Source organism: Schistocerca americana, chromosome 3, assembly GCF_021461395.2.
Source record: "Schistocerca americana isolate TAMUIC-IGC-003095 chromosome 3, iqSchAmer2.1, whole genome shotgun sequence".
Lineage (NCBI taxonomy): Eukaryota > Metazoa > Arthropoda > Insecta > Orthoptera > Acrididae > Schistocerca > Schistocerca americana.
In genome coordinates, this window is record NC_060121.1 from 383,777,030 (window position 1) to 383,799,554 (window position 22,525).

The 22,525-nt window shown below is 40.2% G+C and overlaps 1 protein-coding gene across 1 annotated transcript in view; it reads left to right on the forward strand.

Annotated features, from left to right (window-relative positions):
* The first annotated feature begins 397 nt into the window (after positions 1-397).
* LOC124605154 (ERI1 exoribonuclease 2-like) overlaps positions 398-22,525 on the forward strand; it is a 44,853-nt gene continuing 22,725 nt past the window's right edge. The window contains exons 1-2 of the mRNA XM_047136635.1: positions 398-570; positions 865-1,289. Of these exons, the coding sequence (XP_046992591.1) occupies positions 539-570; positions 865-1,289 (457 nt within the window). The 5' untranslated portion in view covers positions 398-538. The remainder of the gene's footprint in view (positions 571-864; positions 1,290-22,525) is intronic.

Here is a 22,525-nt window from a genome sequence, read left to right on the forward strand (position 1 = left end):
TTGGGAGAGAATTTCGTTTTGAAAGCTAGCAAGGCTCTGTACCTTTTGTTTGTGTGTCTGTCGACAATGCTGCGCTTCTGCCTTTCTGTGAGTCGTCTCATTATTCCTAAATAATTCGTCCTTTAATGTTTGGTCAAAATAAAGATAAGCAATGTAGTCGTACCTGTATCGTCACCAACGTTGGTTCTAATGCTATTTTATTGATGCGTAAATCGAATGAACACTGTTAGCGCCAACGTTGACCCTAATGTGTGGACCCTGTCTAAATGCGGTCTTGTATGACTTCTAGTGTGAATCGACCAGTGAGTTCAATACTACTGACGTATTGAGCTCGATGTCACTAGAATCGACCTCCAGTGAGATGATCGATAAGACACATTTCGACTACAGTAGTATCGATATTTTTATGCCGCACTAGGTTTTGAAAGTAAGTGTCAAGTGACTTTTACGATGAATGTAAATAACGCCGATTACTAAATGTGTATAATGATTCGAGATTGCCGTCGTCATCAGCAAAGTACGCCACGTATTGCAGAATATGAATCACGAGTTAATTAAGCAACTTGCTCGGTGAGTATGGTTCATCAGGGTACACGTTTTTAATTGAGTATGGTTCATCAGGGTACACGTTTTTAATTATGTAGAACATTTTATGGAATGAAACTAATTGTAAATTCAGCATACGGTGATTGTGCACATCGCAGCATTTGACAGAGTACAAGGGAATAAAAGTTGTTTAAAATGAACTTTTCTAATCAGTTTTGCATTTATGTTGGAGTAGGTGTGTGAAGTTTGGGAAGTGAAGTGTGCCAGTTGCTTGTTGCCGTAGGCCTACTAATGTTTTTTTCCTGTAATTTTTTTTAGGAAGCATGGGTGCTTGGAGAGGGTTCCTATTGGTTCCTCAGCAAGTAAAGCTGCACTGCAGAAACCAGATCAAATGTTTGATTATGTGATAGTCATTGATTTTGAATCAACATGTTGGGACAATGAGGACAAGTTTAAATATCAGCCAGAAGTTATTGAATTTCCAGCAGTCTTGCTCAATACTAAGAGTGGAGCAATTGAAGATGAATTTCAGCAGTATGTTATGCCTACCGAGAATCCTAAACTTTCACGTTTCTGCCGAACTTTTACTGGAATTAAACAAGAACAAGTTGATGCAGGAGTGCCTCTTGCAACATGTTTGCTTCTTTTTTCTCGATGGATAAAGAAAATTACGGAGGAGAAATCGCTTATTTTCCACAAGAAAGACAGCATTCATAAGTCGTGTACATTTGTAACGTGGTCTGGTGAGAACAAAAAATTGCATTAAGTTGTTTCTGTTAAAGAATTATTTTTTTAGGACTATAAGAGAGCATGGTTGTATTTACAAGTCACTATTGTTAATTTCCCAACAACTTTGTGTGGCTGTTGTTGGGATAAATTTTACATTGGTAATTATAGATTTCACAATGATGGAAATCATGAGTCAAGGTGTAAATTCATTCTTGTCTTGTACAGTTTCCCTGCACTTACAGGGTCAGCTTTGAACCCAATACTCTCCTTCTGTGGTCTTACAACCAACTCTGTGTTGCTTCTCAAGCCATATCTTCAACTTAGCAGTGGGAGCTATTTGTCATACAAACTTTCTACAAGCCACATCAACAATTATTAATAGTCTGCCATGCGGAACCTTAACATGCTGTATGGGATAACAATATAATTAATAGAAAATCTTTCAGTATGCTAAGTAGTCTCCAGACATAATCACAGTTGCTTTTATGTTTATCAACTGGTGCAAGTTAATACACTCTATGCTGTTAACAGTGGCTTAAATCCTTAAATCTAGGAAGGTAATTGGTTTGCTGGGTCATTGGTATGTGTTATGTATTGTCTTTTGAATCTAGAAAGGTTTACACTGGAACACAGAATTCCATTATGAATTCTAGAATGAGGTATGTAGTTTAAACAGAAATTATTTTTATACTTTATAAATCTCACACCATCGTAAATTGATTTTATTACTTACGACAGTACCGGTTCAATAGTAAAGGTAGTGAGCAAAGTGTGAAGGCCTAATATTTCAATTATCTTGGAAGACGACTCTGCAGTATGTGTTTTTGTGCAGTTATTCATTTTAGCTGCACTTGCCCCATAGGATTACAGAGAAAGAGAATGTATACAGTAAGATAGCACTGTCATACCCTGCACTGCAGATGGAAACTCCAGCCATTCAGTATTCCAATGATCTACATCCACAGTGTACTCTCCTTTCTGTCTCTTTGTTTCATCACGTCCACTCTCTCAAACCCATTCCTCCATTTCACTGTGTGCCACACACAACTTCCTATGCATCGCCAGTACCAAATTTCTGTCATATTGAATTCTTGTATGCCACTTGAACTTCTCAATATTTTAGAGAGGCAACTTTTGAAGCTTAATCTGAAACCCATATTAAAGTAAAGTATCACACAATTGCTTAGTATTGTTTGTGATTGACGGATATGTAACCAAATAAATTAGCAGGGAAAGTGGTACTGTGAAAAAAGTTGCTGCTTCTTCAGATATGGACAAATAAGTGCTGTTTGTCTCCTGGCAGCTTAATCTTTACATAAATACTGGTATTTTTCAACGAAAATAGATACATCTGAAAGTAGAGGGTTGTGTGCAGTATACTACTAGTAGTGCAATATCTCAGAAACAAACTAGACATTCTACAAATATTCATAGAGGAACACTTGTCACATGTACTAGTAATAACGGAACATGGGCTAAAATGCAGTGAAATAATATAATATAGATTAGTAGGTTACATACTTGCAATTAATTATTGTAGGCAAAACCATAAAGGTTGTGGTGTGGCAGTTTATGTTAATAAGGATATAGAAGCTAAAAAGAATTCCTTTCTTGAACACCACACCAAAGAAGGATCAATTGAAATGACAGGTATTGTGCTCCACAGTAATGATCTTAAGTTACCAAAGCATAAAGTGATTGGAGTATATAGGCCACCAAATGCTGATGTAATGCTGTTTATGGATAAACTTTGTAATGTTATTGGTCAGGCCAGTTCTAATGACCTTACTATATTAGGTGACTTTAATATAGATGCAAACTCAAATAGTATAGTAAACTTGAAACTCAGTGATGTACTGATCTCATACAATTTTGTAAATATAGTGAACTCTGACGCCAGAGTGACGGACACATGTTTCACTGGAATAGATTATGTTATAATCAACAAAGATGTTATAAATAAGGTAAATTACAGTAACTGCAATTTTCTTTATTCTGACCACTTCTGTCAGGTGGTAGAATATAACAGTTCAGTTGTGCCTAAAATAACAAAAATTGTGCTACGGAAACGAATGCTGAATACCTCAAGTATTAATGCTCTTAAAGACAAACTAGCGAATGAGAAATGGGATTCTGTGTACCAGGTAAAAGGGTCGGATGAGAAATGGAATGATTCTACTCAACATTACTGCATCATTGTTGTCCAGTCAGAGAAATCCAGAAGGTAGTTAAACACTGTCAAAATGGAAGTAATCCTAGACTAAAACTCCCAACAAATCTGATTATGCTCAGGCAGCAAGTACATGATCTAAACCGGATTTATAAAGCTACTACTATGCAGGTTTTCAAGGAAAAATACAATAGGGCTAAGCAAACTTTTAAAACTGAAATTGTTAACCTAAGGAAGCACATTGACAGCAAAACAATAGAACAGTCTGACAACATAAGCAACGCATCTTGGAAACTAATTGACAAATACTGAAAAGGTCCCAACGAGATGAACATGGAACCACTCAGCATAAGACATGATGGTAACATTATAAAAGACCCAGATACTATATGTAATATTTTTGTAACTACTACATTTCTGGTGAGAAATCAACCCATATTATAGATTCACAGGTAGAGACCTGATGCCATCTCACCCAGTGTACCGAATTTGAATTTGTGGAAGTGAATGAGGAGGTGGTTTGCAGGGCAATATACATGCTAAAGAAAAAATTTTCATCTGGATGGGATGGTATATCCAGTGCTATTACTAAAGCATGCTTAAAAGAAATCTCTAAACCACTTACTCACCTGATTAATTGCAGTGTTAGAGAAAACATGTATCCAACAGTTCTAAAAATGAGTGTAGTGAAACCAGTGTATAAAAAGGGAAGTAAGGAAGATGTCTCCAACTATAGACCGATATAATTAATTCTCACTTTTAGTAAGATATCCAAAAGCATTATCCTTTCTCAGCTAAGTGCCTTTTTCACAATACATAAACTGCTTGTAGATTCGCAGCATGGCTTCAGAAAAGAGCTAAGTACAGCCACAGCAGTTACACAGTTCATCCATGAAGTTTACTGTCTGTTGGACTAGAAGATGCAGACTGCAGGTATATTTTTGGACCTGACAAGAGCATTTGATACGGTAAACCATGGGGTACTTCTTAAAAAGCTAAAATCTTATAGTATTGGGGATCAAGCCGTGAATCTTCTAACTACATACCTGCTGAATCGTAAGCAAAGCACTAAATTGTCATACAAACTAGATAATAAAATCATGAACTCCCAGTCCACCAGTTAACCTGTATTACAATGTGTACCACAGGGCTCAATCCTTGGACCCTTTCTCTTCCTTATTTATATTAACGACATTCCACAACCCATTAATTCCCATATTGTAAGCTATGCAGATGACTATGGGAGTGAATCTAATGAGCTAGAATCTCTTGCTACTAGTGGTGCAACAGAAGTAACAAAATATTTCAATGATCAGGGACTCAAGGTGAATATCACCAAATCTCAAGTACTGACATTTAAAACAGGCAGTTCTCACCGCAACAATACGAATAGTGTGTGTAATATCTCTGCAACAGAAAATGGTAACTGTAAATTCCTGGGTGTGTATGTTGATGAAAATTTGCGGTGGACATACCATATTAATTTCATATGCACCGAGCGAGGTGGTGCAGTGGTTAGACACTGGACTCGCATTCGGGAGGACGACGGTTCAATCCCGTGTCCGGCCATCCTGATTTAGGTTTTCCGTGATTTCCCTAAATCGCTCCAGGCAAATGCCGGGATGGTTCCTTTCAAAGGGCACGGCCGACTTCCTTCCCCGTCCTTCCCTAATCCGATGAGACCGATGACCTCGCTGTCTGGTCTCCTTCCCCAAACCAACCAACCAACCAATTTCATATGCAGAAAAGTCAGTACTGCCATATATCTCCTCAGCCAGCTCGCAAAGATAGTTCCTAGCCAAGCACTGAAATTAGTATATTATGGAACACTTTATGCCTTTCTCAATTACGAAATTGAACTGTGGGGCTGTGCAGCTGATGTACATTTAAAAAGAACACTACTAGAAAAGAGCAATAAGACATATACATGGAATGGGACATAGAGATTCATGTCGTAAAGTGTTTGTGCAGCACAAATATCTTACAATATATTCTCTGTTCATCTTCAAAATAGTTGTATTTTTTATAAGTCAACCAACAGAGGCCATCAAGGGCAGTGATGTACATGACCACAACACTAGAACAAAGTGTAACTATTTCTGTAACAGAACAACGTTAACAATGACAGACAGAGTCCATATATCAGTGGTTTGATTTGGTATAACAAGCTACCAAACTCTCTAAGAACGTACATGGGAAATGTTTTTAAAACAAAATTAAAATCTTTTCTAATAGAAAAATGTTTACATTCTTTCAACGAATTTTAAGATAGTGATTGTAACATGAGGCATTAGCATATCAGTTGTGATGTGATAAATGTAAAAAATAGACATAATAAGCAACAGCTACAGAATATAGTGTATTTTATAAGTGTAAATATAACCATAGTATTAAGTCTGACGTTTGCAAAAGCCATCATTACGATGGCTCCATGCAAAGAAAATGTAAATAAATAAATAAATAAATAATGTAGCCTTACAGTGAATGCTGCTACTTGTCATGTACATGACAGAAATTCTGCATCACCTGAATATGCTGGTGATTGACATTGGCTTTGACTTGGTTAGCTGTTGATCTAAGGTAAATTTGAAGGAGATAGTTTGGCTGTGGTTGGACGAAGTTAACAAATCTAATTTTGTTTATGCATATTAGACTTCAATGCCCGGGATTTTAATGATTTCCTGGGTCAAAGAAGAATGAGATAATTTGTAGGAAAATTGGTGACAGGTATATTTTTAACTTCATGTGGACTTCATCCCCTCCCATGAACTGTGGACCTTGCCTTGGGAGGGATGGGTTGCGTACCTCTACACTTCAGATAGCCGTACACAACCTAAGGTGCAACTGCATCTGAGGGGCATCTGTTGAGAGGCCAGACAAACATGGTTCCTGAGGAAGGGCAACAGCCTTTTCATTAGTTACAGGGACAACATCTGGATGTTTGACTTATATTGTCTTGTAATTTCAACCAATATGGTCTTGCTGTGCTGGTACTGCAAACAACTGATAGCAAGGGGAAACTACAGCTGCACTGTACTGTATGTTTAAATAACATTCCAGAGGTAAAATAGCCCTCATTCGGATCTCCTGGTGGGTACTATTCAGGATGATGTCGTCATCAGGAGAAATGGAACTGAGGTTCTACAGATCAGAGCCGGGTATGTTAGATCCCTTACTCGGGCAGGTAGGTTCGAAAGTTTATAAAGGGAAGTGGATAGGTTGAAGTTAGATGTAGTGGGAATGATTGAAGTTGGGTGGAAGGAGGAACAGGACTTCTGATGAATACAGGGTTATAATAACAAAATGAAATAAGGGTAATGCAGGAGTGGGTTTAATAATGAATAAGAAATTTGGAATATGGTTAAGCTAATATGAACTTAGTGTAGCCAAGATAGAACAAAGCCCACACCCACCACAGTATTGCAGGTTTATATGCCAATTATCTCCACACATGTTGAAGAGGTTGAAGAAATGTATGATGAGATAAAAGAAATTATTCAGATAGTTAAGGAAGATGAGAATTTAATGGTGATGGGAGACTGGAGTTCAATAGTAGGAAAAGGAAGAGGAGAAGAAAAAAAGAAATAGGTGATTATGGACTGGGGGAAAGGCCCAAAAGAGGAAGCTGCCTGGTAGAATTTTGCATCGAGCGTAATTTAATCATCGCTAACACTTGGTTTAAGAATCTTGAAAGAAGGGTGCATACATGGAAGAGACTTGGAGACATCAGAAGGATACAGATTGATTGTATATAGAAATTTGACAGCCAAATTTTAAATTGTAAGATGTTTCCAAGGGCAAATGTGGACTCTGACCACAATTTATTGATTATGAAACTGTAGATTGAAACCGAAAAATTTCAAAAAGGAAGGAAATTAGGGAGATGGGATCTGGAAAAGTTGAAAGAACCAGAGGTTGTTGAGAGTTTCAGAGAGAGCATTAGGCAACGGTTGAAGAGAACAGTAGAAGACGAATGAGCAGCTTTGAGAAATGAAATAGAGAAGGCAGCTGAGGAGCAAATGTGCAAAAAGACAAGACCTAATACAAATCCTTGAATAACACAGGAGATATTGAAACTAGTTGATGAAAGAAGAAAATATAAAAATGAAGCAGGTGAAAGGGAGTACAAATCTCTAAAAGATGAGATTGACTAGGGGTGCAAAATGGCTAACAGGAATAGCCAAAGGACAAATCTAACGATTTGGAAGTGCATATCACCAGCGGAGAGATAGATATCACCTACAGGAAAACTGAAGAGACCTTTGGAGAGAAGAGAAGTAGCTATATGAATATCAAGAGATCATGTGGAAAACCAGTCCTAACCTAAGAAGGGAAAGCTGAAAGGTGGAAGAAGTATGTAGAGGGTTTATGCAAGGGGATCAACTTGCAGACATTATTATAGAAGTGCAAGAGGACATAGATGAAGTTTAGAAGGGAGATAAGATACTGCAAGAATAATTTGTTAGAGCACTGATAGACCAATTCAAAACAAGACCGTGGGAGTAGACAACATTCCGTCAGGACTACTAATAGCTTTGGGAGAACTAGCTATATAAGAAAAGGGATCAAATAGTACGTGAAAATTATTTTTGGATCTTGTTTTTTAATAGTGCAAATTAGTCTCCTGCTGGGCACTAAGAAATTATAGCCATAGTGTCTAGTTCTAATTGCAAAATGTGAGTCTTTACCTGTTCAGGACATACGTCTATTCTCTGCTGGAAAGCCATTGTATGCCTATACATTATCTTCTCAAATGTGTTTGGTATAACTGTCTTTAGACCCTGTGTTAATATGCTTGTCCTTAGCAAAAACTGGTTTTTTGAATTGTTGTTTGAAGTCTTTGGAAGCTCATTAATTAGGCTAAGAACTAAAGTTACCTGCACTGAACCTTGTGGGACACCATATTTTATGTTCATTCTTTGTATTCCTGTGCTGCAGTTTTTATTTTTTTCCCCAGTGCACCCCTCTGCATTCTATTATCTTTAACAGTTTAACCTTTTTGTTTTTGAATAATAATTGGTTTATGTAATTGGAAGCTTTAGTGATCTCATGGAATTTACCAATATGAATTTGTTTTTGTTTAGTTCTGTCAGTACTTCATTTGTGATGTTATATTTGGCTTTCTGGACAGTGAATAATTTAAGATGTACGAGGGTGAGTCAAATAAAAACCTTAACTTTGTAATAACGAATTGAAATTTCGTGCCATTGTCCTGCAAGTTGGTAAGCGTGCTACAAACAGCGTGCAGAATGGCCTGTAGATGGCAGCATAGTGCAGATGCACACCTACCATCACAGTATCAGTATAAAGATGGCCGCCCCACTTGCGACTTACACCAGGGAAGAACAGTGTTCTGTTATTTGGTTTTTGCGTAGTGAAGGTGTGAAACCTATTGAAATTCATCAACGAATGAAGGTTCAGTATGGTGATGCATGTTTGTCACAGCAGCAAGTCTACGAGTAGAGTAGGAAATTGGCAAATGGTGTGACTTCAGTGGAAGATGCTCCTCATCCAGGTCAGGCACAAGAAGTTGTGACTCCACAGAACATTGCAGCAGTTGAAGCCATAGTGAAGGAAAACCTCCAAGTGACACTGAATGGCATTGCAGCTTGTTTTCAGATTAGTCATGGGCCAGCACACCACCCTGTGCATGATGTGCTCCAATTTCACAAAGTGTCTGCAAGATGGGTGCCAAGACAGCTGACTCCTGAAATTAGAGAACGACGTGTTGATGCTTGTGAAGAACTACTTCAGCACTTTGAATGAGAAGGTGAGGGCTTCCTTGTAAGAATCGTTACTGGCGACGAAACCTTGGTTCACTTCCACCAACTGGAAACGAAGAGAGTGAGCAAGGAATGGCTTCCTCATCACCAAGTGATTTCCATATGTTTGGACCACTCAAAGACGCAATGGGAGGAAAGAAGTTCCGTTCTGATGAAGAGGTATGCCAAGTGGTGCATGAGTGGTTGCGCGAACTACCAAAAGAATTTTTTCCTAAAGGAATTTATGCACTTTGTAAGTGCTGGAGGACTTGCATTGAGCATGGGGGAGATTATGTTGAAAAGTGATGCAGCTTTGTACCACTTCTGCGCAATAAATAATATTTAAAAAAATATTTAAGGTTTTCATTTGACTCACCCTCGTAAACGTAACCACCCACCAAATAAATTTGTTTATGTTGGGATCCACCTTTAGCAAAACTCATTTTTTTCTTCTTTCATTCAGACATGTTTTGCTGAAGTTACAGCATCATCAGTGTGTTTTTATGTTCCTTACTACCTGTACTTATAAAGGGTGAGTCAAAAATGACTGTAGAACTTTGGAATGACAGGATGTTTTTTAGATAACTTACAGAACCGGTAGATGTCTTTTTTAGCAAACAACCTCAAATTTCACATATGTGTCAAGTGTTACTTTGGTTCAGTGTGACTACCATTTGTGATGCGGCAAACATCCAGCCAGTAATCAGTTTCTTCCCAAACTCATTGCAGCAAATTGGGTGTAGCTTGTGCAATGGCAGCGTAGACTAGATTTTTCAGGTCAGCTAAATTGTTTGGCAGGGGAGGAATATACACACAGTCTTCAATGAAACCCCAGAAAAAGAAATTCAGTGGTCTCAAGTCTGGGGAGTGAGGTGGCCAATCCACTGACTTGGGAAGTGATTATTGAGGAAACCTCGAACTTCTATAAGGAAATGAGGTGTTGCATCATCTTGCTGGTAATAAAACAGCTAATCTTGGTCATCTGCATCGATTTGGGAATTAAAAAGTTTTCAGGCATTCCCAGATACACAATACCTGTGACAGTTTTCTCCACGAAGAAGAAAGGGCCGTACACTTTCAATTTGCTAAGTGCACAAAACGCATTAACTTTGGGGCTGTGATGAACATGTTCGAGGGTTGCACATAGATTTTTCACTGCAGTTTCTGCGGTTATGGGTGTTTACCATGTCACTGATATAAAATGTTGACTCATCGCGGAAGATTATTGTGTTCAGGAAGGTCTCATCATCCTCTATGCGATGCAACATTTCCCCACTGATTTTCCCATCACTTAAGTGCTGTGCTATGCCATTGTGAATCTGAATGGTTTCAAGTGTAAATATCTATACAGTACTCGCCAACCAGTCTTTTGTGGAATGCCAGTCTTGTGAGGCACATGTTGTACCAGTTTTTGTAGATTGCAGGCAAAGCTCTCCATAACCTGTTCGACATAATCGTCAACATGGGGTCATCCCAGTAATTTATCATGTCACAGTGAATGACCCGTCTCAACAAAGTTCCTGTGCAAAAGTAAATTGTAGGCCCGCTTGGAGGTTGTTTAGCGTATCTGGGGCAAAATATATGCCAAACAGTTTTTACAGAGTTCGTTTCATGAAACCAAAACACACAGCAAGCACACTCCGCACCAGTGAAAATAGCCATTTTAACTGTTCACTGTGCTGGCACTCCTGGTGGTGGAATGGGGAACTGATGCACTATGTGAATCAAACTTGAGGTTGTTTGCTACAAAAATGACACATCTACCGATTCTGTAAGTTATCTCAATAATTTTTTATATTTTTCCAAAGTTGTAAATTTATTTTTGACTCACTCTGTATAAATTTGAGTTCTTAAGAAAATATTCACAAATTTTGAGACAAACTAACTTTTTTCACACACACACACACACACACACACACACACCTTGTAACCACATGCTGTGAAAAATTTTGGAACTGTAATGTTCTGGTTAGGCCTGATATTAATTAATTCCGTGTGGAACTTTTGTGTGGATTTCTTTTACTTTGACTATGGCTTTCTGTATTCGGTAGTTTATTTCAGTTATTAGTTTTCTTGGGGGTGCGGGGGGGGGGGGGGGGGGGGGCTGCTGTTGCACTTAAGAATGTTTGTCAGTGTCTGTGTCTGTTGGTGTGTGTTTCATGTCCAAAATGTGTTCAGTGAATGTAGAATGACAGTTGTTGCCTTTTAGTGCTCTTCTGTGTACCAGATATTGAAATTTCTGCCTCTCTAATTTAAATTTATTTGCCGTCCTGACAGATCAGTTGGTAAATACCAGATGTTTTGTTTGTTTGTGTGCGTCTTTGTACTGGCTGCCCTTAGTTTTCTCTGTATATAATTTTTGTTTTGTAGGCCATTTTTAGTCTTGTTTTATTTTTTAAAGTATGTTGCCCATTCTTTGGGCTGCTTTGTTGTTTTACATGTGCCTTTGCTTGTTGTTATGGATGAGGGTCATTACATGTCACATCGCCTAATTTTGGAAAATTTTCCTGCTTGACCATCACTGATTTTGCTGAAATTGTATGCGAACATTTGCACATGGGCCCAGTGTACCTCGATGAAGTTTAAAATTCAGTGAAGCAATACTGGCCGAGATAAAGACATTTGTTTGACACCATATACAACTTTGTGCACAGTGCGTGTGGATTTCTGGGGCTTTGGGCAGTTATATCTCGGCCATTGTTTGAAAGAAATGAAATTTGGCCATCTTGAACAACTTTATGTGCTCTCTTAAGAATAATAATTAACAGAATTCCATAAGCGATATTCAGCCATAAATTTTTAGGCAAAAATCACCTTTAAAAAACTGGCATGCTTGGAAAAATATTGAAGTCTGACTTTCTGTCCCTCAGAAACTAAAGGTATTATGAACATGGAACTTAGCATGTAGTAACATGACAAGATAAGGTTTTCAGATATAACGTTTTATTTATGTAACTTTTACAGTACTTAATAAATTAAGTGCAAAGTTAAAGATTTTGTAAAGGGGTCAATCAGTAAGGCGTACAATACTATTTGGAGACACAGTATTCTCACACAATTGCATCAATGAGGCTTTCATGGCCACCTCACCATCTTCATAAGGTCTTCCCTGTCTCAGCAGTTTTTTGGAACCCAAGTTGGTGACATGCTTTATGATTGTTTTGAGCAGGAGAATGGTGTCCATCAGGGCAGTGTTTTAAGTGTTGCCCTCTTTGCCATAGCCATAAACAGTATCACATCTGTGGTAAGAATTCCTTTACAGTGTACCTTATTTGTGGACGATTTTGCTGTTTCCAGTTTCTCCTCCAGTGTTTCAACAGTAAGCCATCAGTTGCAACTTACACTGTGGAGGTTAGAGGAGTGAGCTTCAAAGACAGGTTTTCAGTTTTCTGTATGTGTGTGTGTGTTCGTTTTAATTGTTCTCATTGTGTTTTTAATTTTCCTTATTTGCATATGAGGGACACCATCCTACATTTCAGAGACTCAGTGAGGCTTCTGGGCCTCATTTTTGACTCCATGTTGTCATGGTTGCTGCACCTTAAAGCCAGAATGTTAACGCATTGAACATAATGAAGTGCCTTGGCCACAGGTCTTGGGGAGTGGACAGGGTGCGTATGCTCCAGTTATATAGGGCTTTCATGCATACAAGGCTGGACTATGGGTGCACACTGTATGGATCGGCAAAGCCTTCTTATTTGAAGATCATTGCCACTGTCCATCATGTGGGGATTTGGCTTGCTACAGGTGCTAATAGGATGATTCCCATACTCAGTCTCTGTGTTGAATCTGGGAACTGCCACTCATCATCTGGCGACAGCTCCTCATGGTAGGTCAGGCATGTAAGTTCCTCGCATCTCAGTGAGTGAGGTGGTGCAGTGGTTAGCACACTGGGCTCCCATTCAGGATGATGACGGTTCAAACCCACATCCGTCCATCCTGATTTAGGGTTTCCGTGATTTCCCTAAATCGCTTCAGGTAAATGCTGGGATGGTTCCTTTGAAAGGGCACGACCGACTTCCTTCCCCATCCTTTCCTAATCCAATGGGACCAATAACCTCACTGTTTGGTCCCCTTCCCCAGATCGGCCAACCAACCTCACATCTCTGACTTCACCTGCATACCATACTGTTGCTCATCCACCTCTGGAACACCTTTTCTCTAACTGTCTATGAGAAACAACACCGTTTGAGATCCACATGCAATGTGTGCTGGTGTCACTCGGTGCAGAGCAAGTACTACCCCAAATCCAGGGTTTTAACCATCTGCCATGCTGGTTACTGCAGAGGCCCAGAGTAATTTCAGATTTGGTGCAGTGCGGGAGAGATCGCACTCCTGCTTCTGTTTTTCATGTGATATTTTCTGAAATTTTATTTGAACACCACGACTATGTAGTTGTCTTTACGGATGGGTCCAAACAGGCCTCAGTTGATTACTCTGTTGTTTTTCCAGTTTGTGTCCTCAAGGTCCAACGATCTCAAGACTTTATTGTCTTTGACACAAGATTATATGCAATCTTATGGGCACTGGAGCAATGAGACGTTTTTCCTGTGCTAAGTTAGTTATTTGTTTCGATTCACTGAGTGCCCTTCACTCTCTTGAAATGTCTTTACCCAGCAGATAAAGTAGTCCAGAGTATCCAGGATGCGTTCCTCCATCCAAAATGACTGGGGAAGGAGGTTTCTTCCTGCTGCGTACCAGGGCACATGGGTATTGCAGGAATGAAAGGTTGGATGTAGCAGCCAAGGAGATATGTTGTGATCCTCAGCTGTTTCAGTATGTCATCCTCCTGCATGCTACAGCCTTGCTGTTGAGCATGACAGACAATAAACCCCGTCAAGGAAAGCCCACAACACAACATTGGTCTACCTCCTTCCAGCCATGTCAATGGGACAAGGCCCTCCTTACTCATCTTCGCATAGGACACATTCCTATGGTGCATGGCTTCTTGCTCCAGCAAGAGGAAACTTCAGTGTGACTGGCTCACCCTGTGTTTTTTGTAAGCAGTCAGCAAGTCACATTTTCCTGTGCCTTTCCTTTAGTTCCTCTGTCATTTTGCTTTTGTTTTAATCTCCTGCATAGCACATTTTAGTATTTTTTCATCCTCGTAATGTGCATTTTAACATTTTCACCATTTTATCAATGTTTGTTTCTTTTAATGTTGGACTGTTGAGTTCCCTAAGTTCCGCACATGCACTCTTGTGAAACGAAGGCATCTTGCTATGACAAAAGTGGTCTTCATGGAAATGGTCTATTAGGTGCTTGTTGGCATATCTCATATGCTTTTCCACATAAACACCTTAATATTGCATTAAGTATGTAGCAGTTAAATATATGAGGGGCATTTGAAAAGTCCTTGCAAAAATAAAAACTACTTACGTGTTTGGGGTAAACCTTTTTTATTTTTCGACATAGTCTCCTTTTAGACTTATACACTTCGACCGACGCTGTTCTAATTTGTTGATTCCTTCCGAATAATAGGAATTGTCCAAGTCTGTAAAATAGCTATTAGTTGCTACAGTCACGTCCTTGTTTGAATAAAATCTTTGTCCCGCCAGCCATTTCTTCAAATTGGGAAACAAATAGTAGTCCGTGGGAGCCAAGTCTGGAGAATAGGGGGGGTTGAAACAAGTTGGAATCCTATTTCCAATAATTTTGCAACCACAACTGCTGAGGTGTGTGCTGGTGCATTGTTTGTGATGGGAAAGGACTTTTTAGCAGTTCAATTGCTGGCATTTTTCTTGCAGCTCGGTTTTCAAACTGTCCAATAACGATAAATAATATGCACCTGTAATAGTTTTACCCTTTCCCAGATAGTTGATGAGGATTATCCCTTGTGAATGCCAAAAGACAGTCGCCATAACCTTTCTGGCCGATGAATGATCTTCGCATTTTTGGTGCAGGTTCTCCCTTTTTAACCCATTGTTGGATTGTTGTTTGGTGTCAGGAGTATAGTAGTATATCCATGTCTCATCCACAGAGACGAAATGACGCTTAATGTCCTGCGGATTCTTCCTGAACAGCTGCAAACCATCCTTGCAACACCTCACACAATTTTTGGTCGAGGGTGAGCAATCGCGGAACCTATCTTGTGGATAGCTTTATCATGTCCAAATGTTTATGCAAATTATCGTTTACCCATTCATTCGAGATGCCCACAGCACTACCAGTCTCACACACCTCAACTCTTCTGTCATCCATCACCATATCATGGATTTTATCAATGATTTCTGAAGTTGTAACCTCCACAGGGCGTCCAGAACGTTCAGCATCACTTGTACCCATATGGCCACTCCAAAAATTTTGAAACCACTTATAAACTGTTCTAATCGAAGGTTCAGAGTCACTTTAATGTTTATCAAGCTTCTCTTTAGTCTCCTGAGGCTTTTTGCCTTTCATAAAGTAATATTTAATCACCACACGAAATTATTTTCCATCCATTTTTGACAATGACTTGACTTCCTTGATTCGCACGAATGCCAAACACAAAGAAATAGACCAGTATGGCTGAAACTTGGTGTGGGTTCTTTCCAAAGATGCTACTAACTAAACAAGACCTTGATACTTGCCGGTGGTGCCATCTCTCGGACTTTGCACTGACTTTTCAAATGCCCCTTGTAGAATTTTATTATGTCAATGTGTTTTTGGGGGAATTCAATTGATGGATAAGTAAAGTTAGAATCAAGAAGTCCTAGTGGAAGCTGTGAGTTGGTAGCCCCAAACCCCACTGGCTGGAGACTGGAAATTACATGAACTAATGTGAACAAACTATGGGATAAAGAAGAGCCAGGACATATGAATATCTTTAACATCATCCTGGTCTGTTGAATGTTTGAAGAGTCAAGATGCCATACTTGCCACTGCTATTTTGAAGTCAGCCCCTGCGCCTTGTGCACACTCTGTTGTGGATTGCGTCATAGAGCTTCCATCCCACTGGTCTGACATTCATCATACCTAGCTGGGAGCATGAGGTGTAAGTGATGCCTTGCACCTACCATCCCAGAACTTGTCGCTGCTTGCCTCTGCACCACCGACCCGTTCCAAGAGGTGGTAATCCTCTGCCTCTTTATTAGCCTTGTCCCACTGTAGACTAGAAGTTATAATCCTGTATAACACGTACATCCATCGTTACCCAGGCAATATGTCATAAAAGGAGTTTGCTCTCTGAGCAATTGGTCGATATTTGTTCTTTCTCAGATACATACTCGTTGCAAAAAATTTGTTTATACTCATTTCATATTGTTAATACATGAACTTGCCAACATCAATACTTCATTGCCTGATATGCCATATTTCCATGTCAGTTTCATAATACTTTCTCTTAGGATTTTCTATACACAGAAGCATATTTTAAATGGCATGTTCTCACGAGCCTGGTGCCTATTATCACTTAATTGGTCAAGCCCCTTAGCCATAAATTAACTGCCTACAAAATAATTATCCTATAAATTCAGTCCAAACTCTCCATTTTATCAATACAGTATAATTGTCTATATGTGATTTTTTATCTCAGTAGTCCAAGTGTTCTGGGTCAATCCTTGGTCAGTCGTAGGATTTTTATTTGTCGCTTATCACTTCTTTCACCTTTGGCAAAGTAAGTTAATGTAAAAAGAAAAAAGAAAAAAAGAAAGAAAAGAAAAGGGCTGAGTTGCACTGTGATCCAGAGTTCACATTAAACTGAGGTCCTCTTATAACTGGCTGGTGCAGTCAGTTCAAGTGTTGGAGGGAAGCAACAGCAGGACCATGCCTAGTAAAGCACTGCAGTGTTCAAACCAACCTTTAGTTTGATATGATAGCTTGAACTTACCTATGTTAGATGGCTTAACAGACAAGTGACCCTAATATTAGGCTCTGAGCATGTCTTATATCATGCTTTATTAGGTCGTACTCATAGTTTAGATAATGGTCACAATTTAGTGTTAGGGTTTTATGTTTATCACATTTCATCTGGGTTAAGATTCAGGTTGCTTTATGACTAAATGTAAGAAATATTTAAGGAGTTGTGGTAGAAGATTTCAATACCATGGCTGTCAAGATACACAGTTTTCCCCTACTCCATAGCTTAATAAATATATATCAAGAGTGAACTGTGGAATGATAATCTACACATGGAAACTTAAGAAAGCTGCAATGTTACCTATAGCACACTGATGCAGCACAGAAACACGTAACAGAAAACAGCATTCACACTAGCTTTCGAGCACCTGCTCTTTTCCCAGTAAAAATAAACCCACACAACCACTCCATGTGGCTGGGGTAGTGTGCATCTGTGTGGTTGTGTATATGAATTTGTTTACTTTTGCTAGAAAAAGTGAAAGATCTTGAAAGATTGTGTGGATGTTTCCTGTTACATGTTTCTGTGCCCCACCATCAGTCTACTACAGGTAAGTGGTTGCCTTTCCCTTACGTTACATATTGCCCCATCCAGGAATTCACATATTGTTAATGCAATGTTAGTACTATCCTCTTTCATTACAATTATATGCTTGATGATCTTTAAATTTTCATCTATCACTATTTTGTCCAGAAAGCAGGAAACTGTGAAGCAGATTTTGCCATCAAAAAGACCTTGCTTTTCCTTCTATGCTTGTTTGCTTAATTCCTTTGCAAATTTCCACATTGAAAACTATATGTCTGAAGCAAATCCTTGTTGCCATGTAAATCAGAGTGAAATTAACCTACCTATAAAAACATTTCTCAACTTCACTGTCTTGTCCTAGTTTCCTCCTTTTTCTGTCCAATACCACGTCACATTCAACTGTGTTTAGAAAACTTCTAAGTTGATTCTCTTTTTTCATCCATTGTGATTGTTCCTTCAGGTACACCACACTGACATGCTAGATTTAGTTTTTGTCACAATTCTTCCCACAATCAATAATTTTTAGTTTTTCACTCACAAAATATGCTTCTTTGTTACTGTGAAATTGTACCAAGTGCGTGGAAATCTAGACTGAATACTGCACGGTGTATATTATGGTTGTGCTCATTTTGGTTATTGCAAAGCATTTTTATGTTGTCACTTTGTTGACTGATCTATATGCCAAGAATTGTGCATTTTTCAAGTACGAAGCATGAGGGCTCCACACAACGCTTATGATACCAGGCAGCCATTGCTGTGATTGGATGGCAGGTGATCTATAATGAAGATGATGAAATTTTCTCACACTGGAGGTAGCAAGATCCCAGCAGTCTCAGCAGAGGAAATAGATCATTTCAGTATAGTATGATCTGACTCTCCCCTCCCCTGCTAAGCCATGAGGAAAGTAAATTCAAAATAAATGGTGAGAAATAGTCTCCTCAGTATCAGGTTTGTACATTAACTGATGACGAGACCTTTATGACATTTAATCCATTGTTTTTTGATGAACAAATCAGCTAAGTAACATAAATTAACAAAAGGTGGCTTCAGCTCTGTTGTGAGCGAAATGGCGACTCTTTACCGAGTAACAAGCATTGCTTCTGTGTGAGAAGCTTGGTGACAATCCCATTATCATCACTCTTCACAATTGCCTCAACATGAAACAGGTGTAATTTTCAATTGTGACATCACATTGCAACAGAGAGTAATTTTGGCTTTCAAAGGGGACATAATAAAAGCAGTGATGTACCATTGTGATGTTAAGTCATAAAATCCAGTGCTGTAATATTTTTTTTTTTTTTTAGTGGGGGTCCTCATGCGGGAGAAATGTCCCATCTGTGGAGACTGCAGATGGCTGCTGGATTGAAACACTGTTTGACTGACTGCCAATGTGTGTCAACTGCAGAGTGCAGCTTTGCTATTAGTCTTTGAATTCTGAAAAAAGAAAGAAATATACAGCAGTGCAAAACTTATGACCACCTTATATATTTTGAAGAAAAGAAAATATGTGAACCTCTACATCCATTTCAAATGACAACATACTTCGCAAACACAGTAATTAGAGCTGTCTATCATGAGAGTGAAAACACCAACATTTCCGTCAATGTCAGGTCCTTGTGAATGACTAAAAACATCTGTTTGTAAGGGGGCAGGATACCCGCAACCCCTCCCCCCCCCCCCCCTCCAATCCTTTTGGAGGCTTTGATTCACCACCTCTGGAAGAAAATAGCCCTACTCAACTGTATGTCCCAAGTTGCATTGTATCTGTGGTTGGCAGCTAGCAACCAATATTCCTCTATCCTCTTAGATGACAACCTACCCACTGACTATAAAGTTATTGCAGAACACTTCGCTTGAGCATCTGCAGATGGTAACTACTCACTCGTCTTTTTTCTACTTGAAAGGAGGGTGGAGAATAAAATCCTGTCCTCCACTGCGTCTCTCAAAACATATAACACTCCAATCCAGTGAATGGGAACACTACAGCACAACACTGTAACCTGATCGAATTCACAGTCAAATGCTACATCATCTGTCTGTGGCTTACTGACATACACTGATATGATGTGAGGGTGAGTTCCCAACTTGGAGCGACGGGGTGTTACACACCCAACCCCCTGCCCCCAATTCGGTGCTTCAAGTGTTTGAAATTCGGACACGTCTTCATGTTGCATCTGTAGAGATTGTGGAAAAGTACTGCAAGGAAATGCTCCCCAAATTTTTGTTAACTATGGGAAGTGCCATTCTCCCCGTTCACCAGATAGCACTGATTTCCAGAGTGAGATGATTCTACATGAATACAAGACTCTGGACAAATTAACTTATCAAGAGGCCAAAAAGAAGTAAGGATATCAACAATGTAGGAAAAGACAGATTGAATGCTACCTACAGTAAAGAAGACACATCAAGTTGCAGACGGTCACAATTAAGACACTTACATAAAGCTCTTGGCCAGAACCTTCATCAGCAAAAGAGAAAGACATGCCATTCATACAAACAAGCAAGTACACGGCATGCACACTTGAGTGCCAATTCCAGCATCTCGGGCTGGAATGCCGAGAAGAACTAAGAGCAGTTGCACCCAGCATGTACAACGTCAAATGCTACCCCCTTTGGTGACCTTACTTCTGCCTGGTACCCCTCCTGCCGTGGCCCCTCAGGGCCACTCAACTGTGCCTGTCCCCATGATGGATGGGGGCTGCCCTCTTGCTGCCTCCCCAACATCTCCTTTGGGATTTATGGCTCCCTGCTTCCTAGTCAGAGATGAATTACCTTCCTCTGGCTTCTCTTGCGAGGAAGGGGTCTCTCAGGGCACTTCCTTCCAAAGGTTTCTGCCGGTGTAGAACCAGGCACCAGCTAGTGGCTGAAGGAGCCACAGGTTGCTGGTTGCAGGGCTTCACAATCATCATCTTCACCTGAAACTGAGTCAGAGAAGCCCTCGCAATCATCAAAATCCTCCATGAAGAGGAAAGAGAAGAAAAAGTCCTCCAAGGAGGAGGACATTCCAGTGGCCCCCACACCACCAGATTCTGCCTGTTCCACTCCTGTAGCTGGGGTGGAGATTCTGGTTGCCTCTGAGGCCCCAGTTTGTGGCATGTAATAGAACCCAGAACCTATGGATATTGATGCCATAACCCCTCATTAAATGGCAGCAGGTGACCATAAGGCATAATTTGACTCCTTGTTCCCTTTGTGGCCTCCCAGTACATCAATAACATTATTCTCTAGTGGAATTGTAGCAGTTTGTTTCACCACCTGGCTAAGCTGTGACATCTTTTAACTGCTTCCCCTACCTACTGTGTTGTCCTTCAGGGGACTTGGTTTCCACATCGCAGTCCTGGCTCTTCGTGGATACTGGGGATGTAAGAATCGTGCTACCTACAACAGGATATTGAGCAGTTTGCACATATGTCCTAGACATTCTAAATAGCGAACTTGTGCCTCTTATATCTCTGGAGGTTGTAGCTGTTTGGATAAGAGCATTTCAGGATATTACCATCTGAAATGTTTACCTCATTCCCGATGTTGACGTGTCTCAGAGCATATCATTTGTATTGGTTTCTCAGCTCTCCACACCGTTCCTAATCTTGGGTGGTTTCAATGTTCATAGCCCTTTGTGGGGGCGGAACCACAATCACTGGCCACAGTAAAACCTCGAAAACTTACTGGCATAACTTGACTTTTGCCTCTTGAGTACTGGTACCCTCACATACTTCAGTGTGGTGCACAGAAATTTCTTGGCCATTGATCTTTCCATTTGCTTCCTTTGTCTTCTCTCATCCATCCACTGTAGAGTTCATAATTACCTCTATGGTAATGACCATTTCCTGATCTTCCTGTCCCTCCCTCAGCTTCAATCCTCTGGATGCCTGCTCAGATGGGCTCTTAACAGTGCTGACTGGGGTGCTTTCACCTCTAGTGCTTTCACCTCTGCTGTTGTCCTTGGCTCCCCACCACAGGGAGCTATCAATGACGCAGTATCGAATACAATTACAGCCATTCTTTCAGCAGCTGATTTAGTAATCCCCTGTACGTCGGGCCCACCCAGATGGATGACAGTACCGTGGTGGTCATCAGAAATCGTCATTAGAGATCATAGGTGGGCTCTCCAGGACCATACGGGCATTCATCGATGGAGCACCACATTGTCTTTAAACGGCTCTGTTCCGGTGTCTCCCACCTTGTAAAACAATTCTGAGAATTCTGGGAATGGTACATTTCAACTACTGGACAACGTTCCTCTCTTTTGCAGGTTTGGGCTAAGATCAGATGTCTCTATGGACACTAGACACCTGCAGGTGTACTTGGTATTACCGTGAATGGCACTGTCTACCGAGATGCCATCACCAAATATTTTGCTCTTCATTATGCTAAAGCCTCAACATCTGAGAATTATCAACCTGCCTTTTGTGTTCTAAAACAATGGGTGGAGCACTAGCAATTATCTTTTACCACACACCACCTGGAGTCATATAATACTCCATTCCGTGTGTGGGAATACATCATTGTTCTAGCCTACTGCCTTTATACAGCCCCACTAGGCTGAACTGCATCCACAACCAACCAGCGGATTGTCGGCATCATATTCTTGCCATCTTTAACCACATCTGGAGCAAGGATGAGTTCCCATCGCACTCAGGGGCTAAGCATTGATTTGCTGGGTACAGGGTTGGCGACCCTGCAGTACCTGAGCTGGGATCTGGTAAGTGCCACCAGTCCCCTGTCACCGTAAGCTCTGGGCATGCTTCAGCAACCACCTTGTGGCGCAGCGGTGGAACGTTGTGTGTCTCAGGGAACAGGGATCTTGGCTTGACAGCCTGTATCCCGAGGACAGCTGATGGGATGCATGGCTCTTGAGGTGGAACAGTCGTTAGTGGGCAACCTCTGGGAAACCTGCTGCACCTCAGTTGTATAAGGCTTACTCAGGCACACTGGGCTCTGTCTGAGTGGACCCTTATTTTC